Source organism: Platalea leucorodia, assembly GCF_965183815.1.
Source record: "Platalea leucorodia genome assembly, chromosome: 1".
In the NCBI taxonomy this organism is placed as follows: Eukaryota; Metazoa; Chordata; class Aves; order Pelecaniformes; family Threskiornithidae; genus Platalea; species Platalea leucorodia.
Genome location: NC_138823.1, coordinates 148433514 through 148445572, shown reverse-complemented (window position 1 = coordinate 148445572; position 12059 = coordinate 148433514). Strand labels below are relative to the sequence as shown.

Here is a 12059-nt window from a genome sequence, read left to right as displayed (position 1 = left end):
CCCCATATTTGCATATATTGATTATAGTTTGCTCCATTTTTTCAATAGACTGTCAAAACCTTAGCACAATTTTTTTCCAGACTTTTGGGTCCATCGTATTTTATCTGACTGTGTTGCTGTACATGCAAGTGAATATTTCTCTGTCATGTTTTAAACAAATTTTAATGCTGTAAATGCTTTGATTGTCTTTCATAGTTACGTACGTAAGTGAACAATATTGAAAGAAAAGGAGATCTCAATGCAGTATCTTACTGACTTGCCAAAAAGGTGTTTGCTGTCTACCTCTGTGTATAATCATATTTCTTACTTACCAACGCATGAGATACCAGTCAGTCTGTCCCTTTTGTTACTTTCATTACTGTCTTTTTTGACCATATTTTCTGTGAATTCTTGTTCATACTTAAAGCTTAGAAGCCATGCAGAGAGAGGGAGCTCCAGCTTGATGTGTCATACTTTCTTTGCAGAAGTTCAGCACTTGGTTTTGTTTTGTTTCTTTCTATATGAAGCGGTCATTTTTTGCTGTGAAAAATTCTCTGAATTCTTTACATTGACATCAACTGGCGGGTAAAATCAGTGTATACTTTTCTGAAAACTTTAAAATATGGACCTCTGATATTTATTACGGAAAAAGCACCACTGTTACATTACATGGCACTTGATCCAATATGCTAGCTGGTTCCTTATCTTCTAAAAATGACAGCTGATATATCTTAAAGCAAATAACCATTAGCCAGATACTATGAATTCTGCCACTGATAAAATTAATGTAGTAACAAGGTGAAAGGACTAACGAGGAAGGTCAAAGTATCTGATTATGTGCAAGTAATTCATCAAACTTCAAAACGCGAACCATGGCACCATAAACTAGTAAAATGTATAGCCAGTACTGGAATAGTTTTGGAGGCCTTTAGACACATGAAGTACTGTGCAGGTAAGAGAGTTAGCTAATAGTTATCTGTTAAAGTCTAGGGATCCCAGTGTTTATATGCTGTTCAAACATAGGGGACAAATTATATCTCTTTTTTTTAGCTCTATGTTGTTAAATACACAGTCAAATTTAGTCTTCTGGTAAAAAACTTGATAGTTCTAAAGGTGGAAATTACTCTTAGAAAATTAATATCCTTGCAGTATGAATTCAGCAAATGATAAAACAAAATTTCTTCTGCTACAGAAGGACTAGAACTTTGTAAAAGTCATTACTCCTGTAAAATATTGATCATTTTATCATTTTTAGATATCAAACAATTTCCATAGTGCTTACAATCTTGGATTATCCATTTACGTTTTGCTGTTGCCTGTTTTTTTATTCTATTTAATAAATGAGAAAAGTTACTACACTGTAATTTGGCAATTAAAATACATAATGTTCCCAGAAAATAGTAGTGAGAGTAAGCTATTCATTTACCGTGTTGAGCTTGAAGTCAGGCTCTGGTTTCACCCTGACTGCTTCTCTCCACTGCATTTAGTTGTGTGAGCACCAGTAACTCTGGTCATGGTAAAGGTCCACTGGATATGGGTGCCTGCATAGGGCATAGCGGTCTGATTGCATCTCCAGTGGACAGTGAGTAGGCTGTCACAAAACTGGGAAGAACCTCTGAAATCTTTTTCTGTATGTTTTTCCTGCATTTCAGTTAGGTTTATATGCAACAATATTAGAACAATGTTGGAGGCTGGAGGAGAAAAATGCATTTTAAAAGCCTGTTCTGTTTTAGTGGATGGCCGCGTGGTCTAAACCCAGCACTGTTAGAAGATGACACCAAGTGTTAAGGCAACACTTGTGTTTCAAAACTCTGAATCACAGCTGCAGTTGTCGCTGCTGTCAGCACCATCAAACACATCCTCGCTGTAGGTTGTGGTGGTGGCAGCAGCACCAGCTTCCTGGCTGTCTGTCAAGCCTTAGCAGATGGAGGATTCAGCTGTCTAGGCATCGTCTACTATTTGGAAAACCCGATCCTTATTCTCTTCAGGGGAATGCACCAGGTCAGGTCAGAAGTGTCTTTTGGGCTGCCAGCTGAATTGCTGATAATGAAAAGATAACGTGGAAAGAGAGAGGTTTTCTTCTTAGGTATCTGCTGTGGACTTCTGTTTCCGTGGTCTGTTTTGCTTTCTCCATCTTCACCTGAAAGAACAACAGTGCTTGGCTGCCTTAAGTTGAGGCTTCATAGTGTACATCATTACCTCTGAACATAACTTCTGAACTTCCCCTATCTAAAATCCTTTATGATGTTACCATTAAACCACTTTTATGTGTTTTTCTATTCTAAAAAGTGGCTTTTGAAAATTCTGAGCTGAAACTGTTCTCAATGGGTTGTTGGGAGTCCTGTGTCGAAGGTGCTATGACTTCGGTTCTATTTATTTTTTTTTAATTCAATATGACAGCCATTGTGGTATGTAAGGGGTATGCTGAACTCCTTCATCTTTTTGTATATGCACAGGAGACAGTAGAGACAGGTTTTTAAATTCTGGTTGAGTGCTTGTTTGAGGTTGTACAGCCATCTTCTCTGGGCGGGATTTCTCATTCCTTTGATAGTCAGCAAACAGCAGGGTATCTTATCTATGTTAGGTCTTCCTCTCTCACTTAACTGCCTGGAGAAAGCCTAGACGCTGTCTTTGATACCTCATTTTAAAGTGGGGTGCAGTGCCTTCTGGAAACACTGTTACAGAATTAGTTCTAAAACTGCAGTAAGAGCCTAGATGACCTGTTTGCAGGCTGGGCTCTTCATTTTTACATGTTATTTAGATGCATTCAGGCTTTAACTATTCGCATGTTTTGAGAGGAAAAATTAGCAAACAGTAGCTGATGGGGTGCAAGATACAGAAAAATCCAACTGTCTGTGTGTGTCTCCACTGTTAAATAATTGCAAGTGAACGCACGCAGTGTGCTTGATTATTTTGCAGGATTGAAATACAGTAGTGGAAATTGTCATTTTACGTAGCTGCCTAGAATATTTTTGCCAGTGTATGCGTTTGCAGTAAATGGCTGATGAAGCCATTGTTACTTATCCTTGCAAATCTTAACTCTGACTCCAGAAGCTATTACATACAGTAACTTTGGAGAAAAATGAGATAATGGTTAATATATGTTATTGGCTTACAAAAATTACCTTTTGAAATAGACAAAAAGACTTTTGCAACAGTATTGTCTGTAATAACATCTGAACAATGAGAGAAATGCTGGTTAACATTTTGGGGCTTTCTTTTAGTTTTGTTTTTTTGGGGAGTATATGTTACTTAATTATATTTACTCTGCATAACTATAGAAGGATGCTAGAAAAAATTCAAAGACAAGTTTTTACTTAATATTTCATTTATTGAGAGTAATTTGACAATTACAAGCAAAGTTAGAGCTTTTTCACAAAAAGAGGTCTCTGAACAAGATATATTTAAAAGTTTAAAAGATCAGTAGTCGTTCTGTTACCTTTCAATATCTGTATGAATTTCCTGTTCTTTTTGGACTTTTGAAAGGTGCCATGGAACAGTTCTCTCTCCATTTTCTTAAGTACTCAGTTCCTAGGAGTTTGTCAGTTTGGCAGAGTCTTTTCATTGTTCTATTCCTGCACCTATACTGTTAGGAAAAGGAATTCTGCATCAGAGTCTGTAGGGAGCAGTCTTTCTGTCCTCTTTAGGATTTTTTTTTAAGAAGGTTTTAATGAAAAACAGGTATTTCTCTTCTGGTGCTCAGGAAGTATTAGGGCATGGTTGCAAAGGCAGATAAGCTGATCCAATGGCCCGCTGCTGCTGAGAAGTGTGGTTCTCCTTTTCCTTGCCCACGACCTTTAAACGACTTGGATTCTTTCTTTTCGTTTGAGTGTAAAGGAGTAATTTTCTACTAGATTAGTGAATTGAATTAGTTTGCTAAGTGGTTGGATGACTGTCAAGCAGAAATAGAAGAGAGAGGAGCACATAAGCACATAGTGGAGAGTGGAAAGGTGGAGGCAGAGCAGAACTTTCCTATTTTGGCTGCAGCCAGCCATTAGATCAGCTCTTTCAGTTCAATGGCATCCTTAGGAGCATCCAGTTATTGTGAATACAGCATGTTTTTACAACAATGAGGAAAAAACAAGAGAGTCCGACTTAGCATATCTGAGGTTTCTGGATGCTTTCTGAGTGTTCAAGCTTCTTTTTCTGATCCTCATCCTCTTGTCTTTCCTAAAGTTCTGGCAATTTTCAGTCAACCTTAAATCTTTCTTTTGAGATCTTCTTATATAGCAGATATGTTTTCAGTTGCTGGTGTTTAGGTTGTTGTTGTCCCCCCCTTCCTGTCCCCTAAGTTTGCTGCTCCCATTTAATAACATTTGAAGGACAGAGAGAGAGCAGAAAACAGGGATCAGTTTGAGAAATGAGGTCCAACATGTAAATCTTCCTAAATGTGTAAGTGCTAGAACAGAGCTATTTGTAGTTACAGAAATCTGAGAACAGAGAAGCTATCTATTGACTCAGAAGCTTTTACTCAGCACAGCTGACCATAAAGCAATACAGAATTGTCTAAAACTCACCTTTCTACCTTTGCCAGTTTCTTTGAAGCCAGCTGGACTTTCGAAATCTTTTAACAACTCCCTATGCTTTTGCCTGTACTAATCTTAATTGCCAGGTGGCGTAGCAGTGATGAGAGCTAACTGTATTTTTGAGGGGGCTCCTCATTTGGCCCCTTAAGGCATAGCTCAGATAGCAGAGGGGCTAAATGTGCGCATTTCTATTTACTTTTCATAAAAATAAAATTTTTATGCAAAACTCTGAATTTTCTTTTTAACAAAGAAATTGAAGCCCCTTCCTCAGTGGAAATTTTAATATAGCATTATGAGTTGAGGAGCTAAGCCTGCTTCTGAATTATACTTCTCTGCAGTATTAGTAGCATTACTTTTTCTTCTTCTTTTTTACTTTTGTATAGAGGAGAAGAAGCCCAAAGTCAAGAAACCAAAATCAGAATTCCCTGTATACACAGTTATGGAGTCAAGTGCATATATACCATCATACGATCATGGAGCTTCAATTGAAGAGATTGAGGAACAGATGGATGATTGGTTGGGAGGCAGGAACAGAACACAAAAAAAGAAGGTAAGTTCAGAATCTTTCATGCTGTTATGTATTTTAAATGTTGATTCATTTGCTTGCCTCTTAAGAAAATGGAATAATGTGTGTATACCATCACAATATTCATATACCATTGAAGTCTAGAGAAGTATTAATTGTCAGGCAGAGACGTAATGGAAAAGATTATATCGATGTGATTTGTGTAATGATACTGGAAATATTGTTATAATAGGATGTCATTGATTAAAATATCTGAAAGCTCTCTATGGATTCTAATATAAATACTATTCTTGTTCACTAGAAATTAGTAGAACATAATGCTGTCAAGTTATATGAAGCTTGGTTCTTTCTCTTAATTGCAGTTAATAACATTTTGCTTGCAAGAATAGATTCTTCTCTATTAAAAAAAAAAAAAAAAGGCAAAGGAAAAAGAAAGAAGAAACCTTTGCTTCTTAATACCCAGGTGTAGTATCTTTTGATTACGGAACTCCTTATGTGCTTTGTCCATTTCATCTGACTTATGGAAAGGTCTTAACAATTGGACTTAGGCCTGTTGTTAAGGTTCTTGCTACTTAGAGAAAAGGGTTCTTAGTGGCAGTTAGTGTAATTATCTTCTGGTAAATTTTATTAAAACATACTGGCTTGAAAATGTATAGTTTCCTCTTAGAACTATGATACACAGGTGACAGAAGAAATGTTATAAATTGGTCTCCTGACTTGAAAATCTGCCTTGCCTGGAAGACTGAGATGAGAAGAATGGTGTGTTTGGAGTGGAGTTAGGGCAACACGTTGACTTCAACGTCAAAACAGTTAAAAAAGTTCCTGATGTCATTTGGTTGATTCCTCTGTGCTGCAGATTTGCTTACTCCTTGGTTGTTTTCAAGCCTGTGAAAAATACTCCCTCCCATTTTTAGCCAGACCTAAAATTTTTACTGAAGTAATTTTAATTTTGCATAACCTATTTAATCATCCACTACTATTGGATTCCTAAGCTTCATGACTTCCCAGTTGCCAAATTTCTCTTGCTGTTACTTTTATCTTTCTGTATGATCTAGTACATCTGCATTATGTTTACTTTTATATTTCTGTAACAAATCTGTTCTGCAAATATGCTTAGCTTTTGACTTCTGTGTAAGGGATTGACACTCTGAATCCTTAAACACTGGAGCTCATTTTCATGCACTTAGAGAAAGTAAGAACTCAGGTACTTAATTCTATAGATGAGTTGCCTGGGAGATAAGAGCATATGTACAGTCATTGCTTTGTTAGCCTTAATTCAAGAAGTGCCTGCGGATTGGACTCCTGTTAGTTGCATCTCTGTGAACCAGCTTTGCTTACCAGGCTGTGTGGGCAAATGATTAAAGGAGAAAAGATGGGTGTTTGTTTACAGTAGCTTGGGTTGGTTACATGCTTGACTATCTGGATCCCCAAATTCACCTTCCCCTCTGATGGAAATTGAGTCTTTCATTGGATTTCCATGAAAATGAAGGAATTGAATAAGACTGGGCCTATTCCATCTATAAGTTTGCACCTCCTGCACAGAATATATAGAAGTTGTGTCTTCAGAGTCACTGCTAAGAGAACAAGTTGTAGGTACATCCTTTCAGAAACAGGAGTCACAGAAATGAAAACATTTCAAAGAACTGTTATTAAAAGGTAAGTAATTTGTTTTTCTGTGCTTATACCTAGAGGATCAGTATTGCATCTCATCACTTTGATTAATGAGTTTATTTTTTGAATTATATTCTTTTACACATGGGGTTAACATTTTAGGGACAAGCAGACAATTTGCAGGTATACTGTTTGGGTAAAGTGTTAGACCTGAACAAACTGTGATGAGGTGTGCTACGTTTTCTTGACAGCTAATACGTTACCACAATGCAACATCGACATTTAATACAGTAGTGGAGAGAAACAGATTCGTAAACTGTACAAAGAAATGGAGAATATACGTTACTGGCTCTAGTAGCTTGTAGGAGCCATTTCTATATGAATATGAGAATGTCTGTGTCATATGCTTTGTAATAAGCTCACTGGGAAGATGGTTGTACCACAAGTGAATTGTTCCTGTCATTGGACACGTTTTCCGTTTTAGCAAGATGTATCTTCCTCCACTACACATCATAGATGTGAACTGGGACAGCATCCCTCTTCTGCCTCCCTCTTCTGCTTCTTGCACGGACATGCAAGTGGTGTGTAACTGTCCTGGTTGTGGCTGGGATAGAGTTAATTTTCTTCCTAGTAGCTGGTATAGTGCTGTGTTTTGGATTTAGTATGAGAATAATGTTGATAACACACTGATGTTTTAGTTGTGGCTAAGTAGTGCTTACACTAATCAAGGACTTTTCAGCTTCTCATACCCTGCCAGCGAGAATCTGGGAGGGGGCACAGCCAGGACAGCTGACCCAAACTGGCCAAAGTCATGCTGTATGACGTCATGCGCAGTATATAAACCGGGGCGAGTTGGCCAGGGAGCAGCGACCGCTGCTTGGGGACTGGCTGGGCATCGTTTGGTCGGTAGTGAGCAATTTCATTGTGCGTCACTTATTTTGTGTATTCTTTTATCATTATTATTATTTTCCCTTCCTTTTCTGTCGTATTAAACTGTCTTTATCTCATCCCACAAATTTTACACACACACACACCCCCACCCCCCCCCGATTCTCTCCCCAGACCCATTGGGGGGGTGAGGGGGAGTGAGCAAACGGCTGTGTGGTGTTTAGCTGCCTGCCGGGTTAAACCACAACAGTAACATTCACCTCTCAGTTCTGCTTGTCTTAGGAAAAAGTTACCCTTTCATAAATCATTTTGCTATCAGACTTTTTCTTGGGATTGTCATGCTTCACTCAAGAGAAAGCTTGTTAGTGGTGTTTTTTTTTTTCTTTTCTTTCATGATAGCTCAGGGATGTGGAGTATGTACAGTCAACCAGGCTTGAGAGCAGTTATCCATGTGGAAAGATCAAAGTAGCTTTGTAAAATATTACGTTACTATGTCATCCATCCAGAAATAAGGAAGTGGAGTTGCTGTCCCTGATGTTGGTACCCAAGTGTAGATGATTACACTTCATTTCATATTGTTCATGAACTGCTTTGCACTGTTGACATTTATAGTTTTAGAGGTGCCAGTAATCCATGGGCTATGTTTTGGAAGTGCTGTACCATGCAGAGTGTTTAGATTGATAAAAATGTAGATTATGTTCAGTTGTTAGGTTGAAGTCAGTTTCTGTGAATTTTTTTTTTTTTTTTTTTTTTAAATACAGGATGATATTTGAATGCTTAGGTTCCTTTCATTTTGGGTTTGTTTCTGTGGGGTTTGTTTTGTTTTGTTTTGTTTTTTTGAAAGTTGGTTTAATGGCTCATGGGCTACAGTCCTGTAAGCTGTTTACTAATGTTTCTTCCAGTTTGGAAGAGTACATTTATGCTCTTTGGAAGAGTGAATTTGGAAGTCTAAGGTTATGAATTTAGATGCATCGAAGCTGTATAAAAGAAAAGTCAAGATTTTTATTGTACCATCTGCAACAGGAATCTGGATATTTTTCTGACAGATATTAGTCTAGGAAGTAACATTATCATAGACTAAATAGCTCTGTAAAATAGATTTGCCAACATAGAGAAGATAATGGCTTTCAGAAGTATCTGACTCATCGTTGTTTCATTAAGCTTACATACGAGCTCTACGTTTTATTCTTTGTAAATATATGAAGAATACGCTCTACATTCTTCTTCGTAAAATAAATATTGCTAATTATTGACAATAACTGGAATTCTGTGTTTGTAAAGAAAAAAAGGATATTTGTGTTTCTGTTAAGGGTTTGATGGATTTAAAATGGGTGATTTCAGAGGCCAGTGTCCTGGGCTTCAAAAAAAAAAAAAAAAAAAGAAAAAAAAGAAAAAAAAGAAAAAATCACTTTTGGTAGCCTAGAAAGACATAAGTTTTTGCTGATCTTTTCAATATGTCTGGTAAGTCAGGAGGTATAGAAATAAAGTGCAACTTGACAAAAGCTGTTGGGTATTGTAACTGAATAGAAGAAAAAGATAAATGTTGATGTAAAGAAACAGCTCAAGAGGAACTGGGCAGAGAGGCTCGAATTAAGATTAATCATGATCTGGGGGTAGCTTTGGAGTAAAATGAATAATTTGCTTCAGTGTTTATTGAAGATGATCTTGAAAGTAAAAGCTAATGAAAATTGCTTGGAAATGAGAATTACCATCTCTAATGGGAAGGTAAAGTTTTAATCTCAAAGTCAGAAGACTTCGTAAGCTAGTCCTCACCCCAGAATTCATTTAAAGTGTCATCCTTACTGAAGAGCAGACATTGTCCTTTTTAAGAAGGAAAAGAATATATGCCACTGTCACCCTATTAAGTGACCCATCAGTTCAAAATTAAATAGCAGCAATGTAAAAGTACATGGAAAATAATATAAAATGCAATTTGAAGTACCAGTGTGGTTTTGGATTGGTCTACTAATTCTTATTGATAGTTGCTTAGAAACATTTGGGTTTTTTTCTGTCTGGTGTCTAAATATGATATGGAAGCTATTCATGTACTGTTGATTACTGTTTCCATAGGGTTTAAGTATTGAAGTAGATAAGGAACAGGCTATAGAGAAAAAAACAGCTTCTTTCTGAGGCAAGGTAAAATGATCTACCAAGGGATGTAGAGAGGAGTGTGTTCTGATTTTTCATAAGGTTATGTAGCTGGCTGAAAATGTGCTTATAGTGTAGTAAAGTTATTCTTCTCTCTTAGTCTGAGAACACACTAAGTTTATGTCCATAAGGGGCTTATCTTGCTATGTTGTTACTCTCTACTTAGAACTGAATATTAAAAGAAAGTAAGCTATTGGGAGGTATTCAGATGATATTCAGTATTACAGAACTGAGAGGTAATTTTTCTGTATTTCTCTGCAGCAGTGATCCATCCACCTTTAGGACTTTTTGTGTAGTTTTGATCATTGCACTTTTCAGAAAGAAAGAAAAATTAACAGGAAGACTAGATCAACAATAAAAAGTTTATAAAGTCATATTTATGAGGAAAGGTTAAATAGATGGAGTTTTAGACCAGAAGAGGGAAGCTGTTGGGGAATAACTGAATACATCATTTTTCCAGTTCATTCTGGGCTGGTTTAGGTAAAATCATAATCATTTATCATTACTTACTACCTTTCATAAATTTGGAGAGAAAGAAATATTTAATTTAATTTGCAGCCAGGATGTTTAAATTCAGATTTGGGAACACATGTAGGGGGAGACGCAGAACTAGAGCATGTTACCTAGACCATTTATGAAACCTTTCTTTGACCATCTATCCTGTTCTTAAACTCCATCTGTTGAAAATAGTGTGAGCAGACTCAACTGTATTTGAGAGCATGGAAATGAAGTAATGAGACTCTTGAGGGTTTTTTTCTATATAGGAAATCATATACTTACCTAGCACTAAATTGCATATTCATGTAGCACTGTTTACACTGTTCTTGCGAACTGCATATGACTACGAAGCTGGGAGGAATTACTAAAAGCTCATTCTCATACTGATAAAGCTCTTCAAAGCAAGTACTGAAAAAGTTTATTTCTAAAATTATTTTTGTTTTGTCACTGAATGTTTGTACTCCCAGATTAGATCTTCTTTCAGGTTGTTAAGAGGAGATAAGTAGCTTAATTTACTTAGCTCGAGCTTCTGATTTTTTTTTTTTTTTCTTTATCTGTCACCAAAAATTGACTGGAAAAAGTGTTCTATGTATGCTTGTTAGGAATTAAGGGAAATTTAGAGAGAATGTTACCATGGGCTTCCTTTTAGCTTGCATTATTTCGTGGCCTGCATATGCTGTTAAGCCATGGCTTTGCAGCCATTTAACCCTTTACTTTCCTGTTGGGCTACCTATTATGTGGAGCTGGAAGAAAAAAGAGCAACTTATTAGAGGACATGTTTTGTTACATCTGATCTAGTTCTGTCTTTTCTGCAAATATTCATGCAAGAATATATGTATTTACTGCTTCTGGAATCATTCTATTGATGAATCGTTGCCAAGTAATTTCTCTCCCAGTGGGATTTCTCTCATATTCTTTGTTCTGATTTGATTTTACGTGATTCGTAACACATTGTTTTCATGAGAGTTCATTGTTTATGTGAATAATGTTGTTGTTGCATGAAAATCTTGGCCCTTGAGAAATTAATGGGAGATTTATCATTGTCTTCAGTGGGACCAGGATTATAATTCCTTTTGGTTTACAGATTGCTCGTCTTCTTCCACTGGAATCTCCTCTTCATTCCATATCATTATTTGACTCATTCGTCTCTGAAGATAGAGTTCCAAGTTCTACCTCAATGAGGGGTGAATACTTTTGACCTTTTGATATTTGCTTGCTCTGTAAAGGGGAGATAAAGGTGGAGAACGACAGTGCCTGATCTCTTCCAGCTGGACCAGATGTATGGATAGAAAATCATGTTTCTCATTATTTTTGTTTTTCATGTTATCGTGCAGCACTTCTTGGCATTTGGGTGTTTTTGATATTGCAGGAGCACCTGGCTTGGTTTTACTAAAGCAGGAGTAGTAAAAACTATTTTTGTGCACAGAGCTTGGGAATCTTAAATAACATGGATCTCCTGCATTTGCTACACTTTTTATCCTTAAATTAGGATTATTAAAAATACCGTCAAACAAAAGTATACATAAGCATTGTTTTTACACAATTTATTGGTAGACGCTGGAAACATAGTAGTGACCTTTTTTCCCAGTTGTTGAACTGTAGGCTGTGGTCATCTTGTACTGAACTCTTACCTGGTTAAAATGCAGTTTGTGTTTTTATTTTTCTCAGCCTGGGCCATCAAAGCACTCTGTTTCATAGATAGGATATTGATAACCAACTGAGCTTTTTAATCATGAAGGTTTTATTTGAAAGCTGGCTGTGGAACAACAATATAAAATAACTTAACTTTAAATCCACAAAGGAGGTCTCTCTGCTTTATAACATTAAAAGGCAAGATGCTATACAAATGCTAAATTATTATTTTGTTAGTTTAGAAAGTATAG

At 36.6% G+C, this 12059-nt stretch overlaps 1 protein-coding gene across 1 annotated transcript in view; it reads left to right on the top strand.

The window, feature by feature from the left end:
* The window catches only part of DNAJC1 (DnaJ heat shock protein family (Hsp40) member C1), a gene marked incomplete at its 5' end in the record, with an annotated part of 111396 nt that overhangs the window by 62243 nt on the left and 37094 nt on the right, over positions 1–12059 (top strand). The window contains one exon of the mRNA XM_082307061.1: positions 4889–5055. Within this exon, the coding sequence (XP_082163187.1) occupies positions 4889–5055 (167 nt within the window). The remainder of the gene's footprint in view (positions 1–4888; positions 5056–12059) is intronic.